At 44.0% G+C, this 23,870-nt stretch overlaps 1 protein-coding gene across 4 annotated transcripts in view; it reads right to left on the reverse strand.

The window, feature by feature from the left end:
- Positions 1–7,795: 7,795 nt before the first annotated feature.
- ADNP (activity dependent neuroprotector homeobox) overlaps positions 7,796–23,870 on the reverse strand; it is a 31,221-nt gene continuing 15,146 nt past the window's right edge. For 3 of the 4 annotated variants that reach the window (XM_059407228.1, XM_059407226.1, XM_059407227.1), the window contains 3 exons: positions 15,858–15,970; positions 13,970–14,062; positions 7,796–11,982 (listed from right to left, as the gene is read on the reverse strand). In XM_059407228.1, the coding sequence (XP_059263211.1) occupies positions 8,872–11,982; positions 13,970–14,062; positions 15,858–15,965 (3,312 nt within the window). In that variant the 5' untranslated portion in view covers positions 15,966–15,970 and the 3' untranslated portion in view covers positions 7,796–8,871. Of the gene's footprint in view, positions 11,983–13,969; positions 14,063–15,857; positions 15,971–16,273; positions 16,343–23,870 lie in introns of those variants that run through there. The other variant, XM_059407229.1, reaches the window with a different exon arrangement.

Here is a 23,870-nt window from a genome sequence, read left to right on the forward strand (position 1 = left end):
GTAGAAAAATGGGAAAGAATATGAACAGGCATCTCACAGAAAAGAAAATGTAAAAGGCATTTTAAAACATGAAAAAATACTCAATCTCTACCAGTAAGTATGAAATAATATTGAAATTCCTCCATTTTCAGTATGTTAGACTGGCAAATGTGAAAAGTCTTTGCTGACACTGTCAGTGAAATTTTGAAAAAATGAGTGTTCTCCTGCATTGCTAGTGAGATATGCTCACGAGGGCCATGGGCATCACCGATCCACATGAGAAATGTTTATGCCCTTGGACCTGTTATTCTACCTCTAGGGATTTTGCCTCCTAATAGACACACACGAGAGAAATGATAAACCCAAACAGTGATTGTCCATGTGTTGAAATAACCCAAGACTGGAAGGCACCTAAGTGTTTATCAGTAGTGGGATTGGTTCAGTCCTAGTACGTCCACATGCACAGATGGATGGAATCCTATGAAGCTGTAAAAATGAGTTAGGAGTTCCTCATGAGCCAGTTTGGAAATGTCACCAACACATGAAAGCCAAGGTGCAGAGAAGTTGCACACGATATGCTACCGTCTGTGTGAGAAAGGCATTGACATTCCCTGGAAGGGTGCATAGAAATCTGAGAACAGTGAGTCTCTCGTAGTGAGAGAGAAGTAGACTTTTCATGTTTCCAATTTTTTTTTATCCTTTTTGTTATTTTGGTGTTTACCTCTTCAAAAAAAATTAACCAAAATCAGTTGCCAACAATTAAAAATGAGGACAGTTGACAGAAAGAGCTGGATTTCCCACGTGTCTTTGAAAACTGGAATATAAGGCACTACTAGGCTCACATCGTTGTCAGAATTGATGAACCAAAGCCGAGTCGCTTTAGACGGCCATGCTCTTCCAGGTTTCTCTGGTATCCCAACTGTTCCGCTGATTTATTTTATCTGCCTGGCCCCTGTGGGCATCTGCATTTGGGAGCCTTAGAACCGGAGGCCCTTTGACACGGAGAATTTACTGCAAGGATACGGAGTATGTGAAGAAATGCAGCTGGGGGGAAGTGACAGCTGCCATTGTGACAGCATTATGTGTAGTTAGCCACTGGCCCACCAGCAAGCATCTCGGTGCCCCCATTCCAAATTTCCTGGGCCAGGGGGGTGCGGTCTTACTGCAGAATGAGTGCGTTCCATGGCCCTCCTTTTGGAAGTGACTGAAATCGAGTCAGAAGAAAACTAGAAAACTAGAGACCAATATCCCTCACGAATACAGATGCAAAAGTTCTCAACAAAATATTGGCGGGGGCGCCTGTGTGGCTCAGTGGGTTAAGCCTCTGCCTTCGACTCAGGTCATGATCCCAGGGTCCTGAGATCGAGCCCCACATCGGGCTCTCTGCTCAACGAGGAGCCTGCTTCCTCCTCTCTCTCTCTCTCTCTCAAAGAAATAAATTTAAAAAAATATATTGGCGGACTGGACCCAGCAACGTAGAAAATGGATTATACCTCACGACCACGTGGGATCTCTCCCAGGAATGCAAAGTCGGTTTAACATCTGCAGATCAATCAGTGTAACCCGCTGTGTTCCTAAAGGCCAGTAACCACACAGTCATTTCCACAGATGCAGAAGAAAGCGTCTGCTAAAGTCGAACATCCATGTGAGACGAAAGCTCTCCTTGGGCTGTAAAGGGGAGTTCTCAGAGAGCAGGGTTAGAGACTGGGCAGACACCCCAAAAGGCGTCTACTGATAGGATTACCGGCTCTCTGGGGAGGCTTTGTTGACCCAGGAACCTGGACGCAGCGGGGGTTTTCCTCCCCATCTTAGAGCAAAATCTCACTTCATCTTTCTTTCCTCCCCTTCTGCAGAAAGTTTTATTGTTTTTAGTTGGTCCACAGCTTGAATAAGGGCTGAAGAATTTGCTTAAAGAGCTGCCTGGTGACGGCACCTGGCTGACTCAGTTGGTAAAGCACGCAACGCCGGGGCTCAGGGTGGTGAGTACAGGCCCCGTGTTGGGTGTCGATGTGGCTTAGCTGCCTGGTGGTGACAGAGAAAGGCTCAGGCAGAAGCTCGGATAGTAGCGGGGCGTGGTCGGGGGGAGGTTTGCAGAGGGGCCCTCCAAGGCCACGGGGCTCTGGGAAGCCTCCTAGGTGTGCTTGGCCCGCTTTGTCTCTTGGGCAAGGGCACGACCGTCCTTGGCTTTGGAAGAATTCACAGCAATTCTGTCTCGGCCGCTTTATAGACTTTGCTCTGTGAGGCCTGCGGGCCCGCTGTGGCCTCCGAAGCGTCCACATTCTTCCCAGGCAAGGTCAGCTGGACACAGTTGAGGCCTGTGGGTGGCGCGGCGTGGCTGTGGGGCGGAGGCTGCGTGGGCCTCCGTGCGGGGACTTAGGGCCCAGGCGCTGCTGGCCACACGTGGGCCGAGGGTGAGGAGGGCATCGAGGGGGGACTGAGCGGCCCCGGGTCTGGAGTCAGGACAGGCTGCTGGCGGCCCCGCGGTGCCACATCTGACAGTGGCAGGTGGCCCCTCCCCCGGAAGGACTTGGTTATGGGGTTCGTCCTCGCCACTCTACTGGGGAGCCGGGCCCCCCACGGAGGAGAGGGAGCAGAGCTGGACGTGCCTGAGAACGAGGTTTGTGTGTTTCTTCCATCAGCTCATCAGTGAAAGAGCCGAGGACTTGGGGCTGGGTGGGGGGCAGGGGCAACAGGACCCCAACCCAGGGAGCCCACGGTCTCCTCATTGTCCCCCACAGGGACCCCAGGAGGAGCTGGGGCATTTGCTTGCACATGGGAAGTGGGTTTCTGCAGGGGCCCCTGTCTGGTTCAATCAGTGGAGAATCTGTTGATCTCAGGGTCATGAGTTCGAGCCCCACATTGGGTGTGGTGATAACTTAAAAAGTTGGGGGCGGGGTCCTGGCTGGCTCAGTTGGTGGAGCATGTGACTCTTGATCTCAGGGTTGTAAGTTTGAGCCCCACATTGGGTATAGAAATAAACTGGAAAAAAATCATTTTCAATTGGTTTCTGCACACAGGTCGCCTCTCTGACTGTAGAGTTGGGGGTTCTTCGGTTGTCCAGCTGGTGTTTGTTGAATGGGGAGAAATAGAACAAATGGTCTTACATAGGAAGCGCCCAGCAGCAAGGGTGTGACTCAGGGGAGGGCTCGGGCTGTAGGCCACATTCACGTGCGTGTCTTTAAGTGTCTTTAAAACAGGGCTTCCCAGTCTTGGCGGCACAGAGGAAATCACCTGGGCCACGGGACCAACCCCCCCCAGGCGGGGGAGGGGCTCAGAACAACTCCCCCGGGCATTTCAAGCTGTGGGCGCCCAGCACTGCCGCGGTGGCAGAACAGGAGGTTTACAGCGACTGGCTACCTGCGTTCCAGCAGACACGGCTTCTTCGGTCTCACATTCGGCACGAGCTTGCTTTCCTTTGAAGGGCGTAGGGGCCTCAGCGTCCGCCTCCCACCGTCCTGCGTGTGGCGCGGGATTGGGTGTGAGCTGGTTTCTGGTTTGTGTTGAACAGATTCCACCCCAGCCCCAGAGATGGGTGCTGACTGATCGAAGCCAGTCAGGGTCTCTGAGCTCCCAGGGACTCACCGAGCTAGCTCTGACCCGAGCCCTCCAGCCACAGAGACCAGCTCAGGAATGGTCCGCTTGGCTCAAGGTCAGGACTCTTGTTCAGTAGTGAGGGAAGGTGAATGGGAAGCCCCGTGTGGACACCAGGGGACCGGCCTAGGATGAGAGTGATCATGTGGGCGGGAGGAAGGGCAGAGGACCCGAGCCCTTGCCCACGCCACCGAGCATAGCTGTTATCTGTGTGTCCCCTTTATCCACACAGTCTGAGTTGGAACTCCTGTTCCCTGGCAGTGACAGTCCCATTCATAAAAAAGGTGTCTGAAGCTGGGTAAGGAGAGTAAGGTCATCACTGATGGGCAAGGACTTCCCTGGGAAGCACTGTGAGCCAGAGCTGCTCCTGGGCTCTTCAGGGCCCCTCGGAATGCACTAGGAGACATAAATCACACCAAGACACGCGGCTCCCCCAATTCTTTCAGTCTTGTCTGGGCCAGGGAAGAAGTCTCATTTTCGTTTTGTGTGCCTTGAATCCCTCTGGTTTTCCTTTTTAACAAGCAGAGCCAGACTCAGGCTCACAGCCTTCAGCAGGCAATAACAGGTGGTGAAGTTTTCATCTAACGTGTTGTATTTATTTTTATGGACGTCTTCATTAATGGCAAATTCTGCTGCCTGTCCTTTCTTGTAGAAACAAAGTTTTCCTTCTTAAAAAGGGCCCTTGAGACATACGAAGTACATAAAGCAGTTGTTAGATGACCAAGACGGCAGTGAGAAAGAGTAGTGTGGGAGATGATGCACTGGGAAAAGCATGTGTGGTTTAGAGATGGGGCTTGTGTGTCTGCATTCGCAGCGGGGAAAGGCTTTAAGAGGCTCCTTTGTAGCCCAGGTTAAGGCTGCGTGGTGCAGTTGGAGTGCCAGTGGCTGGGGACTCAGATGTCCTGGGTCCGAGTCAGCATCTATCTCTCCTCTGCCAGCTGGGATCTTAGGACAAGTTCATTTCTCAAACCTGGAGCTGATATTGCCTTCACAGGACTTGTTGTTGTTGTTGTTGTTGTTGGGGGTGGGGGGTATTGGGGCACTAGGGCAGGACTATTTTGAGGACTTAAATTATCTTGGAATTTAGTACCTATCCTACTAGTCCCAGGAACACTTCAGGGATGTCGGAAAGTACTTGTGTGTGCTGAGCTCCTAGGAAAGGTGTAGTCCTGCCCCTGGCCTGGAGGATGGGTCCTTGAAGGACAGAGCTCTGTGTTTGAGCCTCTCTTGGTTCCCTCTTCCCAGGGAACCCCACTTAGCTAGCCTTGCCAGCAGAGGCAGCCACCAGCAAGCCATGTAGGGCCTTGACCACTAATCCCCAGGCTCTCATGTCTGGCCGCTTCACATACCCTCAGTACAAGGTAGTATCATGTTCTAGTCCAAGTCCCAGCCAGTACAGTTCTTACAACTACATTGGGAAAGACCTTTTATTTCTAATCTCTTATCAGTTTCCAAAATTGAGCAGTTGGCTTATTAGGATATTCATTTTGCCTCACTTAGTAATAAAAGCTTAATAAAGTTCCAGCAAGACTCATGCAAAAGCCGGCTGAGCTTTAAACGGCCTTACAGCTCTGAGGCCTGATGGCGCTGGGCAGGTGGTGGCGCTTGGCCTCCATCACAGATCCGAGAATCCCGTATTCTGAAAAACACATAGCTACAACAGCTCGTTTAAATAGTGAAGATTCTGCCCTTAATTCCATTCATAGGTCATCTGCCCTGGAAATGACTATGGACCTTCCTTCCTCTGTCCTTCTCTTACTTGCACTTGAAATCATGACTGGAGGACTTCCAGGACATGCAACTTTCGCCTTATATACAAATTTTTTGAACATAACTCCCGGCTAATTTGCAATTCCACTTAGATTTACGTTCTAGTGAATGTTACAGTTGTTTAAAGTGGAGTCCATTGATGAAGTAGTCAGGAATTCCAGAACGGTGACCCTTCTCTGGTTCAAATTTGGATCTGTTTTCAAGCTGACCTTCTACTAGTAGTTGATAGAAAATAGCTTATTTACTAACCGGATGCACCATCAAGAATTTTATGTCTTTCTAGAGCACTTCACGGTGGCCAACTGGTAACTGGTGTGTTGGAATGCCGTTTCTGAGAGGTGCGAGCACCCTCTTCTAGTTTGTTTTCGGGGGGGGGGGCATTTCGGTGCGACAGGCTTGCAGTTGGTGCTGACCAGGTGCGCAATAGGGTCGGTTAGAAATGAGGGTCACAATGGGTAGAAAAGACCGCTGCCGAAGGAAGGGCAGAGGCTAACCCGATGCTCTGCCAAACCCATGTACTTAATACATCCGAATTTCATCAGTACAGAGTGTGTTTTCTATTACGCAAATTAAGTGAGTCTCAAGCTTTAGTAGCACAGAATCCCTGAGAGAGGATTTTGGGGCCTCCGTCCCGAGGGTTTGATGCTGGCAGTCTGGGGTCAAGGTAGGGAAACCACCCCTGTACATAGCAGTACCTACTTGACAAAAGCCAAGTTGAGTGGCTTCCAGTGGAGTTTCAGTTGGGGCGGTGCCCCACCTCCATCACAGGTTTTCAGATCTGGCACTTGTTTTGTTCCCTCCTGAAACCTGTCTTTACAAACAGGCAGGCCTTTGGGTTGGATACGTAACTACAGGGCAAAGGGGCAAATCCTTTTCTGCTTAGCTCTTAAGAGGGGGACAAAGTGCTGTTCAATGGAGACCAACGATGGGAGAAGAAAGTGCCTCAATGTGCTGAAAAGCGAGAGAAATCCCGCTGCTCGGGGGTTGGTCAGACTCTGGAAGTCAGGGCCACAGGAGAATCGGAAGGACATAAAGGAGTCTCCTGGGAAGGACATTTACAGACTTGTTCAGTCTACAGTTTATAGACATTCTCTAATTAGAAGGTGGCAGGTTGCCACAGCTTTTATTTCCAGATTATTCCAAAAGCAAACAGTAGCAATGACATTCTTTTCAATGGCTTTTATTGAGACACTTTTAGGGCTTCTGCAACATGGCTGGTTGGGGATCTTTGTTTCCAGTTCTTAGGTGGCCGAATTCTTCTCCAAATGCCAACAATGCCCCTTTTGACCACCTTAGCGAGGCAGCACACTCATGTCTCTGCTCACATGTTCAACCAGGAACGTACACCCCCCCTCCGCTATTGTGTGCGAGTCTCCATACAACTCCACGTAGGCCTCCTGAGCCCGGGGTTCCATCCTTCCCACCTAGTAATTTATTCGGCAGCCTAATTTCACCCCAAGGGCGAGAGGGCTTCAGGATAGCTGCTATTTACAATCCTTAAGTAAAAGTTTTTCTCAGTGCCAGTTCTTCTGATGTGATCATCTGGGGCATCTTAGTTTGGGGACGTCCTGTCCTTACTGTCATCAGTGGGCGTCTATAGAATTTCTCCTCCTTACAGCACAGACAACTCCAGGCCAGCCCCCAGTGCCCTAAAGGTCCTGGTCTATTCTTGCACTTGCTCCTGTAGTTTTTGAGAAGCAGGACGGCACCATTTTAGGAGGTTGGTCAACTTACTTTGGTCTTGTTAATGCTTTTGTTACAGCTGTTTTTTGGAAGAAGTCTTAAAAATGATGGAAGCTAGCCACTTAAGACCTGTTTAGACCAAAGTCCCCGAGAGGTGCTTGCTCGGCTTCTGCCCTCTGTAAGGTTTGGAGCTTTCCATCATTGTAATTACTGAAAACGGTCGCCTAATACTGCCTCCTCATACGCTTCCACTCTTTAGTCCAAGCTGCTCTTGGGAGTGATGTAGTAAATATACTAGCTCCTTTGACCTTACCGGCCCTTCAGGTGTGTGATCTCCAAAGCCTTCTTAGTAGCAAGATGGTCTAGAGAATTACAACAGAAGCAGAGAGTAGTTGCCTGTGTAGTACAATTGTTCCCAGTGTAAGGCGAAAACTAACATTTACTTCCTTTTAGAAGAAAGAACTGCCAGGGCATTAATACTCCGCTTGCAAATTAATGCCGGTTTGTTAACATCCTTTTATCGAGACATTTACATATATAAGCAGGCTCTGCTCCTTGACAAAAGGGGAACTGAAAAACTCAAGGATGTTTATTTTTGCAGTTAAAAAGGGGAAAGGCAAAAGGAAACCAAAAGAAGTTTTAACAGGTGCCTTGAGAGAAAGCATTCTTAACGCCAGTGGCACATCTTGGTCTTCTGTGAGCCATGGCGTTGGCTGGCACACGACATAATGGACACATAGGATTGTAATTTGTAATAAAGCAAGTATTTACATTAAGCACAATACAGCAATTTATTTAGATGCTTAAAATGAATACAAAGGGAAATAAAGATCACAAAATTATACATACTACAACAGTGTGTCATATATTAGATGGTATAAATGAATACACCGGGGTGGTGCTTAACTAAAGATAAAACTAAATATCCAAAATGCAGCACTCAGTGGTTTGCTGCTTCAACACAACACACTTTCATACAGATCTAAAAGGTGTCAAAATTAGTAGCTGCAAAGTCAATTCTTGCATGTGATTTTTAGCTTAAAAGATTTCAGAAAACAGATCTGAAATGCCAGTTTTTGTTTCTGTCAGCTGTAATGTCAAGGATATTCAGAACGAGAAAAATTCTATAATACAAGAGAGTCCAGATATATATCTTATGTGGCTGGCCTCTGTTGCGAGATTGTACAAGGTTATGTGCAAAAACTAAGTCTGTCCAAAAGTCCATACTAGCGCAGTTTCAGGCTTTTGCTAGGTAAACTAGATAGAGCGCTTATTACACAGCAAGGGCAACACTAAAAAAAGAAACAAATCTAGATGGGTACACAATAACAATATCATAGGCATCACTTGAATAGGTCTAAAAGACTGTACAAATATACATTTCAACTATTCAGAATGAATACATGAAAAAAAATTGATTTTCCCCGAAGTCTACTATACACATTGGACTGGTAGCTTGAATGTTGGCCCTACACTACCGTGTCAATCAGGGTAACGCTTCCCCAGATCATCCAACCAAACATTTTACAGAGGGAAAGAAATGTTGAGAAGGCAGATAAAATAAACCTCTGCTTTTCCTCATGTGCGTTCGTGAGCCACCAGCTTATCGGTTTTTCACATTTATTTACTGTGTCTGTCACAGCAAGTTCTGAAGCCAGATCAGCCAGTCGTGTGTCATAGACATGGGAAGAACCACCGGGATTAGCAGTGGCCTCGTATCCCCACAGCCCGGTGACCCAGCGCTCAAAAGGCGGTACCAGTCAGAATACAGCTTTGCAGTCCTACCGGGACGAGAGCAGAGCCGAGCCCCAGGCGGCAGCTGGTCCCTAGTGCCGGAGAACCGGGCACTCAGGCCTGCTGGCTGCTCAGTTTCACGCCGGTCAGGCCGCCGTGCATGGGCTCGGCAACGCCGTCAGTCATGTTGTCAAACTGCTCCCCGTCCTCACTGTCAATTGTGCTATTCTGCCACTCAATCTGTGGGTTAGATAAGCGCTCGTCATTTTCAGATGCGTTCTTCCACTGTGACTGGTCCTTGGACCAAAACCCTTCAACTTTTCCATAGGAACTATTCTTCCATTTCAACTGCTCTCTGTCGCCTTGCACGGTAGCCTTTTTTTTGGCAGCTGGCTTACTGCTTCTTGCGTCTTCACTCTGGGAAGACTCATCAGACCAGGTTCCCGCTTTCATTTCACTTGTGTTGTCCTCAAAGTCCGACACCTGTTGGGAACCGGGGCCACTCTCAGACGGAGAAGCACCATCCTTCCACTCAACGGCGTCATCGTGGTCAACGTCACTGTCAGAGGCATCGCGCAGCAGCTTGGTCGGTTCCTCAGTCAAATGAATAGTTTCGTATTTTGAACCATCCTCCTCTTTTTGGTCTAGCTTCTCCTCAGATTCTAAAGCATCCTCAGAAATGACCTTCGGTATGTGCTCCTCCGGGGTATTGTTGGGGATTTTAGGCTCGACTTCAAACACAGGGTCAAAAGGGCTACCACTTCCATTGGATTCTTCCTCCAAATTTTCAAAACTGTCTGAGGAGCTGTCCTCTTCCTTCCCAAGGCTGAGCTTTTTGTCAGCAGTTTTACTAGCATTGACTCGGGAATCCTTCTCGTCATGATTCTCAAACAGCCACTCAGCATCAAAATCCATCTCGTGCTTCACTTTGTTGAGTTCTTTCATGTTGAAGCCCAGTAACACACCAGGCTTGTATTTTTCACAGTCTCGGACACACTTCTTCCTCTTGTTACTAAAATGGGAAGCAATGTCACTCTTCCACAACCACAAACTGGCAGCCAGCTTCTCAATTTCTCTCCTGGTGGGATAGGGCTGTTTATTGAAATACTTTGTTAGGAAGCTTTTCCTGGCTTCATAGGAATCATCTTCATGACCCTTGGGGTCTAAAGCTAAAACAACAGGCTCCTCAGGCTTCTCTTCAAAGAAGCTGGGCGAATCACTATCATCGTCTAACTTTCGCTTTTTCAGCAAGGGAAATTCCACTTGCTCGTAAGTGCGCTTGACAGGTGCCAGGCCCGGTGACTGATTAAGCCGAGAGGGTGCATTTGTCTTATCCTGGCCATTCTGGGTCTTTCCAACACCCCTGCAGTGAACTAGATGCAAAGTGATAGTTGAGGCGGTCATGTTGCTGGTGTACACACCAAGGCAATGGATGCATTTGTAGGTGAGCTTTTTTTCCACGGGATGAACCGTTTGAATAACTTGGTGCCTCTCTCGTAGGTGATGGGCAAGTGCATCAGATATGGGTCCTTTTAGGATTGAAAAGCAAAGCGGGCAAAGGGTTTTCCCAACATCTTTTTTATAGGGTACTGCAGCCTGAGGTGAACTTTTAACAGGGATATCTGCCTTTTCCTGAACTTTTGGCTGTGGCTTTGGAGGGACCGGAGGGTTATTCTGGGCATGGTAAGCAACAGATTCAGCTGGGGCATCCCTCAGGTTGTATGTGGTTACAAGGAGGTGGATATTAGTGTGACTACCCTGCTGCAATGTCAAATCAAAGCTCAAAGTAGAATCTGTTTTAGGTCCCATCTCTTCATCAATGTGAACCATCCGCATGTGCGCCGCCATCTTTTCCACGTCATTGAACGTTGACCGGCAATACGGGCAAGACAGACCATGAATTAACATGTGGTTGAGCAGGGTATCTGTGGGCAAATAGCGATTACAGTAGAGGCATTTGCTAGTGAAATTGTGTATTTTCATAATGTAGTTGGCTACTGCTGGGACTTTCTCAGCTTTATGTTCTTTTTCGAAGTGCACACTATAAACATTTTCAGGAAAAAGCTCATTACAGATTGTACATATTTTCCACTTTTGAGTTGAGGAAGTATTGGCTGGGGGAGGGCCCGTGGCAGCTGCAGTGGGTTTGGAACTGGACTGACCTAATACTCTGGATGCCTGTGACTGGGAGAGGGAGGGAGACTTTAACTGGCCTGACGAGAGAGAAGAGGCATTAGCAGACTGCAGGGAGTATCTTGCTGGTGCCTGGGATCTCTGCTCTGACCCAAGCCCGTAAGATCTTCCATTGCCACTCGGAAGTAGCTGCTTCACAGACTGAGACTGCTGAGGGATGGAGACTGGTGCGTTGCCACCTAGACCCAGTCTCATGGACTGACCAACGCCATAGCCCTGGCCTACAGATTTGACTCCGTAGTTATTCTGCTGTAGGTGAACATTGGACATCATGTTGACTCCTGTCGAATTTAAGTTAGGCTTTGGTATTGAGAGTCGATTTACCATCTGCTGCGATGGCAAAGACCGGACATTTCCAGAAGCAAGGGAACCAATTCTTGATTGGAGTCCCATGCCCTTCTTCTCTTGAGGTTTGGGAGCAATTAGCATCAAGGGTTTAGATCGGGGAACCACCACATTTGTGTGCCCAATCATGGCAGTGACCTGATAGCCTATGCGTTCATGGTCTTCGATGACGTGTTGTACCAAAGCTTCGTAGGACTTTGGCATGAAAAGGCATCTCTTGCAGTGAATACTGCTCTCTTCCCGGGCATTTGAACCTAGAGGGACTGCACCGTTGAGTGACTTCTCACCTGCCTTTGCTATGTAAGGCGCCGCCACGTGCTGAAAATGTTCCCTGTAAATGTGCTTCCTAACGATTTCATAAAGAGGATCTCGGTAAGTGCACTTCTTACAGTAATAAACAGCTTGTTCTACACTGTCAGCCTGCTTAGGTTTAAGGCCATCATTTTTGCTTTTATCTTTAAAAGTGCTGAGGCTGCTACTCGGTGCGCTGGCGTTTGGAGCATGAAATATTTTAATGTGTGTTTCCAAAGTCTTTTTGTCTGCATTGAAGGTACAGTAGGGGCAATTAAGGAGAATCCTATTTTCAAAGTCTTCACTATGGACATTCCGGAAATGACTTTTGTAGGCAGAGAAGAATTTTGAAGAAAATGGACAAGCACTGCAGCAAAAAGGTTTCGTCCGGTAGTCCTAAAGAAAAGACAAAACCTGGAATCAGAATGCCACTTCAGAAAAGATAGTAACAGGTTCTAGATTTTCTCCCCCAGATGTTCTCTATTTTTAAAATAGAGATATAATGCTATTTTTAGACCTGAAACTCAAATGCATCAATATAATTGTTTTTCCTTTTCAAAATTAAATTGTAAAATATGAATCCAAATGAGAAAATGGTTCTAACCAAAATAATTTTATTTGAGTCCCAGAGTATTAAAAAAAAAAAACCCTCATTCCAAGCTTCCCCTCAATGTTTAGAAAAGATCAAAGTCATATTTGCTGATTGGTTTTAGAGGAGCCAAAGACAAATGGCTTCAAAGATAAACATTTTACAGTTAGAAATGACAAAAATAAACACTGTGAAATCACTCTCACTCTTGCAAAAGGTTCCAGATTTACTATTCTGTGAAAGTCAGGGCCCTCAGTGCTGTAGTGCCATTAGGCAGTAGGACATAAAGATACACCTTTCTTCCCTCCCATCATGAAAAATCTTCAAAAATCTCAAAACATTTCTTCCCTCTGATCCAAGTGCAGTGTCGTATTTAGATTTCATTACTGATCAAAAAGCTACTGATGTGAAAGGCTGGCTTTCTTCTATAAGCCACGGTCTCTCTTCTCAAGCAAGAGCAGCTTCAAAAGAACTAATGAAGTGCTAGCCGCTTTGATTCAAATTAAGAAGTTAAATAAAAATTTCCCAGACTATGAGGAGTGCGTGATGTGAAAAATCCACTGACATATTGCAGGACACACCGGCGTCCAAGAGCAACGTTCAGAATTACGCTCACTAGCATCTATGCAGTTTGTCCTTTGAAGACCAGTGAAACACAAGCAGGGCAAGAGATTAGCTTTTCTCCCTAGAAACCTACTTTGTTTCAGATACTGGTTTGACACAAAATAAAATACTCTGCATCTCCTTAAAGCTCAATCCCCTATTCAGTGTTAGAATGTGAAGCTCTGGGATTTGTTAAACCGAATTAAGCGGCATGTCCCACTGGAAGGCTTTTACATTTGAAGACTTCTGGGTGCATACATTTTTTTCCTGAGGTATGGATAAGAAAAAACCAGGTAACCATACTCTCAAATTTCTGAGGCAGTAAAAGTAAAAGTACTTCCACAATTTAAAATCTTTGCCCAAGTATAAGAGCTCAATAATTATAGAACTAGGGGTGTCTGGGTGGCTCAGTGGGTTAAGCCTCTGCCTTTTGCTCAAGTTATGATCTCAGGGTCCTGCTTCCTGCCACCCCCCACTCCCCGGCCTGCCTCTCTGCCTACTTGTGATCTCTGTTGGTCAAAAAAATAAATAAAATCTTAAAAAAAAAAAATAATTACAGAACTACAGTCACTACTGAAATAGGTAATGATAAAGTCTGCCGTGACAATCACTCCTCCCTGTACCACCTTCTCTGTTATATCTTTACCTCCTGATACTTGCTGGCATCACTGGTGCCTTGGACTACCTAAGAGTGTTCTTAATTCCAATTTGAAAAATTTAAGTGACACCTTTCTGTCACTACTGTCCTATACAGCCACCCATCTCCTTCCCCATGTGCTGGCTTAGCAACCCCAGAGGTTGGATGATACCCACACAGAAAAAAACACTTTCTCCAGAAATAACATGAACTGCGACAGACACAAAAAAATGATGGATGGTCTAGATGAACAGAATATTGGAGGGTACGTTTCGGAAACAGAAACAGAAGAGCAAAAGTACTGCTGATATACAGTACACCTTAGAACATTTAAGTAACAAATTTCCCATTATTACACTTTAAAGTTTCAGTCCAACGACAAAAAAGATTCTTCCTAGTTCTCCCTGCCGCTTAGCAAAATTGAAATAATCAACTCTGACATTTTCCACACAAGGTTACTGCCCACAAAACAATGCATCACTGTGAGAGGCCTAGAGCCGACAAGGGAGGACAGCAAGGAGGCTGCCACTGGGGAAGTCCCCTACGCCACTTACCTGATTTTTCGTAAGCGAAGGGTCCCACAGTCCTACGTCCTCCCATGTAGTGTTTTTCAAATAAAAGTCATTAGGTTCAAACTGTTTAAAATCCTAGAAAAACAGTGAAAGAAGTTTACAAAAACATAGTGATATCAACTCTAGCCCAACCTTACTTAAAAATCCCATCTCTTAGCTAGAACTGGGAAGACACACAGAAAAACCAATCCCACCAAGAACTAAACTAGGAATGATAAGGCTCAGGAAATAAAAAAAAGGCATACGGAAGTTGTATTCAACATTTCCTAACAACTGAACATTCCCCAAATGGTCAGCAAGGTTTCAAAGGAAACCACTGGAAGTTCTAATCAAGTAAAAACTTCAGTCACGTAAGTAATACCAAAGCTCCTTTCATGAGAGGATTGTAACTCCTCAGTTGTAGCATTAGAATGGAGTGTAAGCTAGCAATGCTTGCTTACAGCACCATGGATGTGATATTCTGCTTCTGAGGGGGACAAAGGGTAGAAATGGATGGGGAAGAAAACTCAGGATTTCTAAACCCACAAAAGGAAGAAAGCTATCCGAAGAAAAGTAAGCAGTACTACGTTAAATTTATACTCTTACGTAAAAACTTAATGGCCCGTTTCCCCCCAGGCCAGGAAGATACAAAGTCTCAGGAGAAAATTCCCCTGGACTCCAAAAGGTTCACAGTTCAGTGTGGGAAAATCAAGCACATATAAATTCCACAGTATGTAATCGGTGTAATAATGGCAGGAACACATCAAATGCAGGAGAGAAAAGGCACCTTAACATTGGCATTACTTAGTCTTGTGCAGATTATTCCACTGAGTGCAAAGTGGACTGAGATGGACTGTTTTATCGGGCAGATCTGCCTGAATTTGAGGGGATGGAGAGGCAGTGAACTTCCACACTGGGGATAACGTAACTAGAGAAGCCCACTTTGGAGAAGCTTCAGTCTTCATGAAAATACTCCCCCCACCCCAAGTATTATTCATGGGAGTCAGGAAAAGAAAATCTGTTGCATGAAGGAAATCGCTTTTTAACTTTCAATTCCATCCAAACAGTTCCTGAATGCCTATTATGTACCCAGCACTGTGCTAGGTGCTGGTTATACACGGAGGGACAAGGTAGTTACGGTTCCTGGCCAGATGGAACTTAAAGGCTAGTGGGGAAAACACCTTTAAATATTTCAATCAGAGGCTCTGACCAACTAAACCGCAAGACCTAGAGTAATGAGATCTGGAAAAGGAGGAGACCAGGACACTGGCTATCCCACAGGGCTTCTACAAAGCTCAGAAAAAAGGTCAGAAAAACAGTTTGCAAAAGTCCAAACTGTTATACAAGGGGGAAGATAATAGTGTATGATGGGTCAGAAGGGCCAACAAATACTCATCCCAAGGAAAGAGACAACAAGCACCCAAACCACCATGCCTCACCAATCAGAAGGTCAACCAGAACACTCAGGCATATCAGAATGAGAACAGGCTCTGGAGCCGGCAGACAGACCCGACCATACGCTTAGCTGTGAGGTGGACCTAAATCTTTACTGGTTCTTCATTGTAAACTGGAGATAAGAATTCCTACACCCCCCCCCCCCCCAGGGGCTGTTCTAAGAATGTGAAATTAGAGACAATTTTAAAGCACCTAAAATGTCTGACATGTTACACCCTCACCAGGAGATCTGCTTTTGCTTCATGATGCAAAGATGAAAAAGCCCATTTTAGGGAGAAGGGAGCAAGTTAAGTCAACTGAGAAAGCTCGGGTGAAGCTAATGCTGCAGTTATAATTCAGAATCACGACTAAGAATTAACCAATCCCGGCTGCTGACACAAAGTAATGGATCAGAAGCTGAGTCATGTTAAAATTTAAAAAATGGCATGCTACTTACTTCTATGTGTTCTTTACAGTATTCCAACCCAATGTCACTAAGTATTTTTTTCACAGTTTTCCGGGCTTTTCTTAAACTGCCAAGATTGTTGACAGGAAGTTGGAACATAGTTTCTATTGGAAAAAAAAATTTAAGTCAAGTCAAAACACGTACAACTTGTAATATTTCCTACTTGCACTGATGGTAGGACCACAAACCCTGGCCCGCTGACAAAGAAGGAGAGTAGATACCCTTATCTAGTATGTTCCGATTACTTTTAAAGCAGACAGGCAAAGTAAGTGCTCTCTGATCTTTTCTATTTTTAACAGGGTGCTCTATGTTATATATCAACTGTGGGTCTAATCTGGCACAATTCTAATTAAGTTCATCACCAAACTGGTTTTTTTAAAATTGAGAATTAGGTTAATAATACCAACCGATTATCTTAAAATTGAGTTAGTGCTTTTCTCCTTGTGATGTTGAGCCTCTGAAAATAGAAAAATGTTCACCATTTCAGCATCATTATCACAAAATTTTGAGTGCCAGGGAAAAGAAGTTTTTGTTTTCTGGGAACTGTCCTGCACACTGCTAAGAAATATCCTTTAGTGTTTCCAAATACTATCCAAACTAAAGACACTACTGGTTGTGTACCTAGCCCCCCAGCCAGCAGGACCCCTGGACAAAGGCACTCAGCATCAGGGCAGATGATGACTGTGTTACAGACTTTAGAGGATCCTCTTGAAAAATGAAAAGCTTACATGTATGTATGAAGGAACTGAAAAATTCTTTAAATGACCTAATACATTAAAAGCACAAATTTAGGTCCACTTCCCCCAAGTTCCTTAAAAAACAAAAGTTAAAATAAAATTAGTATTTGTATGGCTTCTACATGACCATAAATGTTTCCTATAAAATACGGTAAGAATTTATCATCAATGTAATAATCCAAATAAATTTTGTAGAATATTAAATAGTTCCAAAAACCAAAACCAGTGGCAAACCCAAAAGCCAAAGCAATAGGAATTAAAGTTTAATACACACAAATCTGGTTTACTGATTAATAAAGACTGTTACTCTATAATACCACTACCATTTGTAAGTACAACCATAATCAACTAATCCAAATGTAATACAGTACCATGTTACCTCATTTATTATTCTAATCCAAAAATCAATATTAACTATGAAAAATGGAAAAAAGAGTAAAGCCTACCAAAACAAACAACTCCTACAAATTCTGAATTTGGATGGGTCATCAGTACTGAGAAGTTTCAAAATATTCTACATGAAGTACAAAGTATAACTGAGGCCAAAAAAGAAATGCATTTCACTAAAAAACACTGCTTACTCTTTCCATCCTCAGCAGCTAAGAAGCATGACTGTGTGTCCTTCACACTTTCTGCCATCCAACAATCTGCATATTACTTACGAGTGGACTCAGAAGTCACTTTGGTTACAAATTTAATGTGTATTCAAAGACAGATCCATTATTCTTTGTGGAAATTTTATTGCTAAATTGTTTTAAACCATCTTTTTGAAAAGTATTAGATCAGTTGCTGCTTAATGAAACTTCCCACAACCAGGTCACTGAGAGAGAACCACCCGACAGCAATGTTTCAGAAATACAGCAAATGTTGCAGGCTAGTTCTGAAGAGCCCAGGCATCAAAACAGATGCCCACCAACGCCCAAGTCTGCGAAGAGACATCTTGTTTCTCTATTCATTTCATAAACTCTTTGTGGGCTCAAATCCAGCAGTTCTTTTGGAACTTCTCAAGTCAGTCCTGCTTCACTTAAGAGAGATGAGCCCAGAAGGCAGCCACTGGTTTTCCCCGCCTTCTGGTTATATGCAGCTGAGTATCTCAGCAGAAACAAATACACAATGATTGGGAAATGTCGCCACCACTGAAGACTCCAGTCCATACAGAAAGCACCCAGGGAGTTAAACTGCAGCCAAGGATAAAGGAGAACTCATTCTCCTATGGGCAATACATCAGGCTTTCTCAGTGCCCACCACCCACGGCTAAACAAGTTGTCTTAAGCACCTCCCTGCATGGTAGGCACCCAGTTTATACACCTACAGTTCTGGAAATGTCAGTATGTTCATAAAGGAGCTTCGTTACAAGAAACTTGTAATTTATAAAATGTGGTATTTCAGCCATGGAGTAAATCTCAAGTCTACTTAGGCTGAATTAAACAGGCATATAAATACTGAACACTGCTTACCAGAAAATGTTGTACAAAAATGTGTTTTTTTTTATAAATGATTAACAACTAGGAGGAATCTAAATTAAAGTTTACACTGAAAGATGTAGAATTAAATTATTGGCATTGTTATTGGATCTGGGGACTTCTCTTTGCCCTCTCCCACAGATGGAGGTACCCTCTATGTATTTGCTTATGGAGGTCACTTAAGATTTTGTCCATCTGGGGCGTCTGGGTGGCTCAGTGGGTTAAGCCGCTGCCTTCAGCTCAGGTCATGATCTCAGGGTCCTGGGATAGAGTCCTGCATCGGGCTCTCTGCTCAGCAGGGAGTCTACTTCCTCCTCTCTCTCTCTCTCTGCCTACTTGTGATCTCTCTCTCTGTCAAATAAATAAATAAATAAAATCTTAAAAAAAAAATAAAAAACATTTTGTCCATCTGGAGCTAGAATAACTCATTCATTCATGTGTGTTAGCATCATCAAAAGCATTTACAAAGACTCCTGTTTTTTAAGTAAAACTTCATAGAACAGGTACACAGTGTTAAAATATAAGCAAAGAAGGATCCCTCCTGCTCTTATCCTTTTGCCATGGAGCTCCCCTTCTGTAAGGGGCCACTGTTGTATCAAGCTTTTCTGCAAGAAGCCAGAATTCAACTCTGTGAATGTTAGCACAATTATGGGTGACAAGATAAAGAACTAAAGGGCCCTACAGGTTGTTTTCCCCAGCCTCTTGCTTGCTGTTAAGAAAGAACTTTGGGGCACCTGGGTGGCTCAGTGGGTTAAACCTCTGCCTTCAGGTCAGGTCATGATTCCAGGGTCCTGGGATGGAGCTCCGAATCAGGTTCTCTGCTCAGTGGGGAGCCTGCTTTCCCCTCTCTCTCAGCCTACTTGAGATCTCTGTCTCTCTCTCTCTCTGTCAAACAAATAAATAATCTCAAAAAAAAAAAAAAAAAACTTCAAGGGGTCCCTGGGATCAAGGCCTGCATCAGGAACCCTGCTGAGAACGGAGCTTGCTTCTCCTTCTCCTGTTCCTCCTTCCCCACTCTTTGTTCTGTCAAATAAGTTTTCTTTTCTTTAAAGAAACAACTTCAAATCAACAGCTGGCTTCAGGGTTCATCAATGTTATCTATTTGATTCATACTTAAAAGCTTTTACAAGAATTACTCCTGGCCCTGAAAAGTCCTCTGATTTAGAAATGTGTACAAGAGGCCCATATCATAAGTGACTGAGGGGCAGGAACCGAGTAAATAGGAAATCAACTGTTTGAGATTAAGGGCTGATCCATCATTTCTGAATAAAAAGAGGGCAAAAAACAGAGTATTTAGAATGATTACTCTTAAGTAGGAAGAGCCTTTAATGTCAAAAATTGCCAGAAGATGGGCTTTCTCTCCAGATTTGTCCCCAGGTGGCTAGTCCTTTCTCTTAAGCCTCCTTGTTTGTCAGAATGGCCATTTTCACCAGGTCAGCACCATTATCCCAATACCAAGGGGAGCTCCTCCAGTCAAACCAAAAACCTTTCAGCTCATGGCAAAAAAGGGGAAAATATCCAATTTAATAGACTGGAACCACTATTCTCCTGTTTATCAATCATTTTTGAAGAACCTATACTTTATCACTGTGCTGGGAACAGAGAGATGAACAGGACACAGTTCTTCCCTTCCATACTCCATCATGTCTAAGGGCCAGGAACTAGAGCACACAGCAGGCACCTGGCCACTGGAGTCAAGAAGATGGCTACTGCCTGCCGAACTGCCTCTTGGAGCCACCTCCTCCATCAGCAGTGTGTGTCTGACTCAGGTCCACCAATCGGAGTGTTCTACCTCTGCCGACACTGAGACTAGCAGAACTGGATATGTGCCCCAAACACGGCTGGCTGATAGTGATGCTGAAAAGGACTCAGGACCTGCTACTACATGGAGAAAGCAGACAATACTTAAAGTCCTCAGTCCAGCTGTGCCTGACAGCCCCTTCCAAAGACTCTTCTAAACAAGAGCCAAATACACGACCACTTTTGCTTAAGCCTTGGTTCATGTTCCCTGCAACCAAAAGTCTTTGTAGACCCACTGGGTAGTAGGACACAGAAGAGGAAGTGAACAAGAGAAAAGATGAAGAACTTTATGTCAAGTAATTACACTTATTTATTAGGTCTAGGAGAAAGAGTAAGTTTGTTAGGAAGACAGAGTTCTTCTGAAAGATGCTTTGGATCCTGGTTTCATGAATCAAAAACAAAAACAGCGAATGGTCAAACACCTCTACCATTTTTTTTTTTAAAGCGACAGGGAGATAGGTGTGGGCGGAGGGCCAGAGGAAGAGAGAGAATCCTAAGCAGGTTCATGCACAGTGCAGAGGCTGACATGGAGCTTGATCCCACAATGCCAAGATCATGACCCAAGCCGAAATCAAGAGCTGGATGCTACCACTCAGATGCCCCTCTCCCCAATATTTTAGAATATTAGAAAGGGAGCACCTGGGTGGCTTAGTCGGTTAAACGTCCGACTCTTAATTTTGGCTCGGGTCATGAGATGGCCCTGCATCAGGCTCTGCACTTGGCATGGAGACTGCTTAAGATTCTCAACCTCACCCTCTGCCCCTCCCCCACTTTCAAAAATAAAAATTAAAAACAAACAAATAAACAATGAAAAATTTGGGGGAAAGCTCAATGACCTATTAATAACAGAGTCAACATTTGCATGTATTTTATTAACAACTTAAAATGAGTAGTGTTTGGGTAAGCATATGCCATCTGATGAACAAGACAAAAATATCAATTTTTAAGAATGATTTAAATTCATTGCTGAATGATTCAGCCACATCCCTTCCTATTGATCTTTGTGAATTTTACCCACACCTACTGATTGGGTCCAAAACATTAAAGTTTTACTAATAATCCTGGCCAAACTTCTACTTATGTGCTTTCTTAGAAAGCAAGAGTCAGATGGCAGAAATGAAAAATCTGAGATCTGTGCCCCTAGGCTAGAGATGAATTGAATACATACATAGAAGACTGATCAAACAAAGGTTTCTTCCCCTTCCAAATACCAAAACTAAAATACTCCTTTACTCCACATACCAAGAGAGAAATGAGGCAGATTGAGCCTGTCTCATGAGGAAGGATCTATAGGATGAACCTGTACAGGTGAAGAATAACAACATCTCAATGACTAAACATCACTTAAGCAAAGAGGTCATCATCTGAGAAACACAATTATAATTATTTATGAAACAAAAGCTCTGCCAAAAGGCTTGGATCAAATCAGGTGTTGTATTGACATTCTTCTGGGTCAGGAAGACAGGGGATCCCGACAGCAGATGTTTCTAGTTTAGCCCACTCAAGGCAAGGTTTGCAAGACCTGATACACCAAGAGTCATGAGGCCTTTCTATGTACACGATAAGGTTCCTTGCAAAGGGATGGAGGATGACATCACTTTGTCTGTTTTTTTTTTTTTTTTTTTGGAGTAGGGAAAAAGCAGGAAAACATCTGTAAGTGTGCCCACAGAAAGTAACAAAAACAAAAACAAAAATACCCCATAAACTTTAAACCTTTGACCAGGCACAGTTAATCAAACAAGCCAGGAGAAAAAAAAAAAAAGCCTCCAGATCAAACTTTTCCAGATTATCTTTTAAGCTACCACAAGTGTGGATGTTAACATGACATTTTCCAGGATATAATTCTTCATATTTTTATGTGCCTTCTTAGGTTCCCAAGTTCTTCATAAGAACATATGGTATTAATTTAACATACCAGAAAATACAGAAGTAAATATGATAGCACGCCCTAATTTCCATCACCTGCAACTTTCTTATATCTGTGAACCAAAATCTGCAGAGTGACAGCTAATGCATCAGTTGTATCAGTGAATACAAATTTACAATTTTCTTAAGAAAACGTTTCTAACACTGCACTGACAGCTAGACAGGAATGGTTACTTCTTCCTGGTAGCACCTAAACACAAGCTGCTTGGCCTAAACAAATGGTTTTCAACAAGCTCCCACCCCCCCTTATAAAGAGGAAACCCTTGTTTCTGAACAACTCTTAGCTGACTTATTAAAAAAAAAAGAAAGAAAGAAAAAAGCGGAGGGGCTCAGAGGTTGAACCGGCAGGAAGGAGGAGGAAAACTTCCCAGTTACTAAGTATCTCCTTGAAATAGTTACTTGTCTAAATTAAGCTTCTAATGAAAATTTATGCCAAGGTGAGCTGTCTGAAATGTAGAATGAGGACCTAGTGGACAATCAACCAAAGCAGAAGTTTGATGGCTACAACAGAATTCTAAAAGTTTACTGAAAATCTCCCCTGAGTAAAATTACAGCCTGATCAGAGTATGGCTGTCAGAAGCCCACAGTAAGCCTAAGGATCAGAATACAGTTTATACTTTGGTGGTGTCCTTTAAACATTTCTACATTAAGCTGTAAAGAAAAACACACATCTGAGAAAATCTTTTAGTGGAGGTTGGGGGGGGAAATCAAAGGCTGGAAATAAGTCCATTACTAGTGAAGAAAAACAGCAGTTGTATTTTCTATGTTATAAAAACTAGGAAGACATTTTAACTACTACAATATAGACAGTTTCATTTTTGGTAACATCATCAATCCAAACTAACACAGAGGAAATTCAGATTTTTGATATTAAATCAAGAAAACAGAGTATTCTAATGTCACACAGATGCAAGTGTTTATATAAAGATCTTATAACCTGTGCTGGGATTTAAGGATCAGATATATTTGAAGTTTCTTTAAACCACTAACTAAAAAGTACTGTTTTGTTAAGACACACAGACATTTTAAGAAGACTGTCATAAATCTTCATGCTACCCAAGATCATACTTTTTTTTTTTTAAACGGATTTTGTGATGTCTCTGTGGAAACATTTAGGACCCATTAAAATAAAAACCACGCAGAAAGAAAACATCATTTCCTTATTTATGTGCTCACTTTTCCTCCTACCACCCCCTCAACAACATACTTAATACCTGTCAATATCACTGAGTAAAACTGTGGTCACTGTAAAACACTGTTTCTTTTTATAATCAGTAAGTGCTTATCTTTCCTGACTATTCTGGGATCAGAAATAGTAAAGAGAGATACCTTATTTGTTTTCTAAGGGTGTCACTAGGTCCTACATTTAAACTAAGCCAGTTGTAAATAGGTTTATATGTGTGTATTTTGAAAAAAATAAACCCCATAAAGCCTTTTTAGAATAGCCCTCTGATGAGTGAGCATGTTGAGAGCCCAGAACCTACATTTGGTCTGGAAGAAACCATCCTTCTCCTTCTTTACACAACAACAACAAACATAGTCCCAAACAGAAGCAACTAATCTTTCAATTTCCTATAAGCTCGGGTAAAAGACGTTGCAGATGCCAGAGGCTCTTCACAGAAAGGCAGATCTAACTGTCTCCTCTCTTTCTCAATTCCAAATACGACAGAACAAGTAACTGACAATCCAGGGCAGAATGCTCTTCTGGATTAGCAGTAAAAGTGTGCAGCATGACAGAGGTGAGAAGTTTAGACTCCTTTCTCCTTTTTTTTTTTTTTTTAAAGATTTTATTTATTTATTTGACAGAGAGAGATGACAAGCAGGCAGAGAGGCAGGCACAGAGAAAGGAGGAAGCAGGCTCCCTGCCGAGCAGAGAGCCCGATGCGGGGCTCGATCCCAGGACTCTGAGATCATGACCTGAGCCGAAGGCAGTGGCTTGACCCACTGAGCCACCCAGGCACCCCCTCCTTTCTCCTTAAGTAACAGAAAATGTGCAGTAGTGTTGAAACTAAAAAAAGGGGGGGGGGTTATTTGTAAAGCCCAGGAGGATTAGGAAAACTACTTGCAAATGAAGACAC

Source organism: Mustela nigripes, chromosome 7, assembly GCF_022355385.1.
Source record: "Mustela nigripes isolate SB6536 chromosome 7, MUSNIG.SB6536, whole genome shotgun sequence".
NCBI lineage: Eukaryota > Metazoa > Chordata > Mammalia > Carnivora > Mustelidae > Mustela > Mustela nigripes.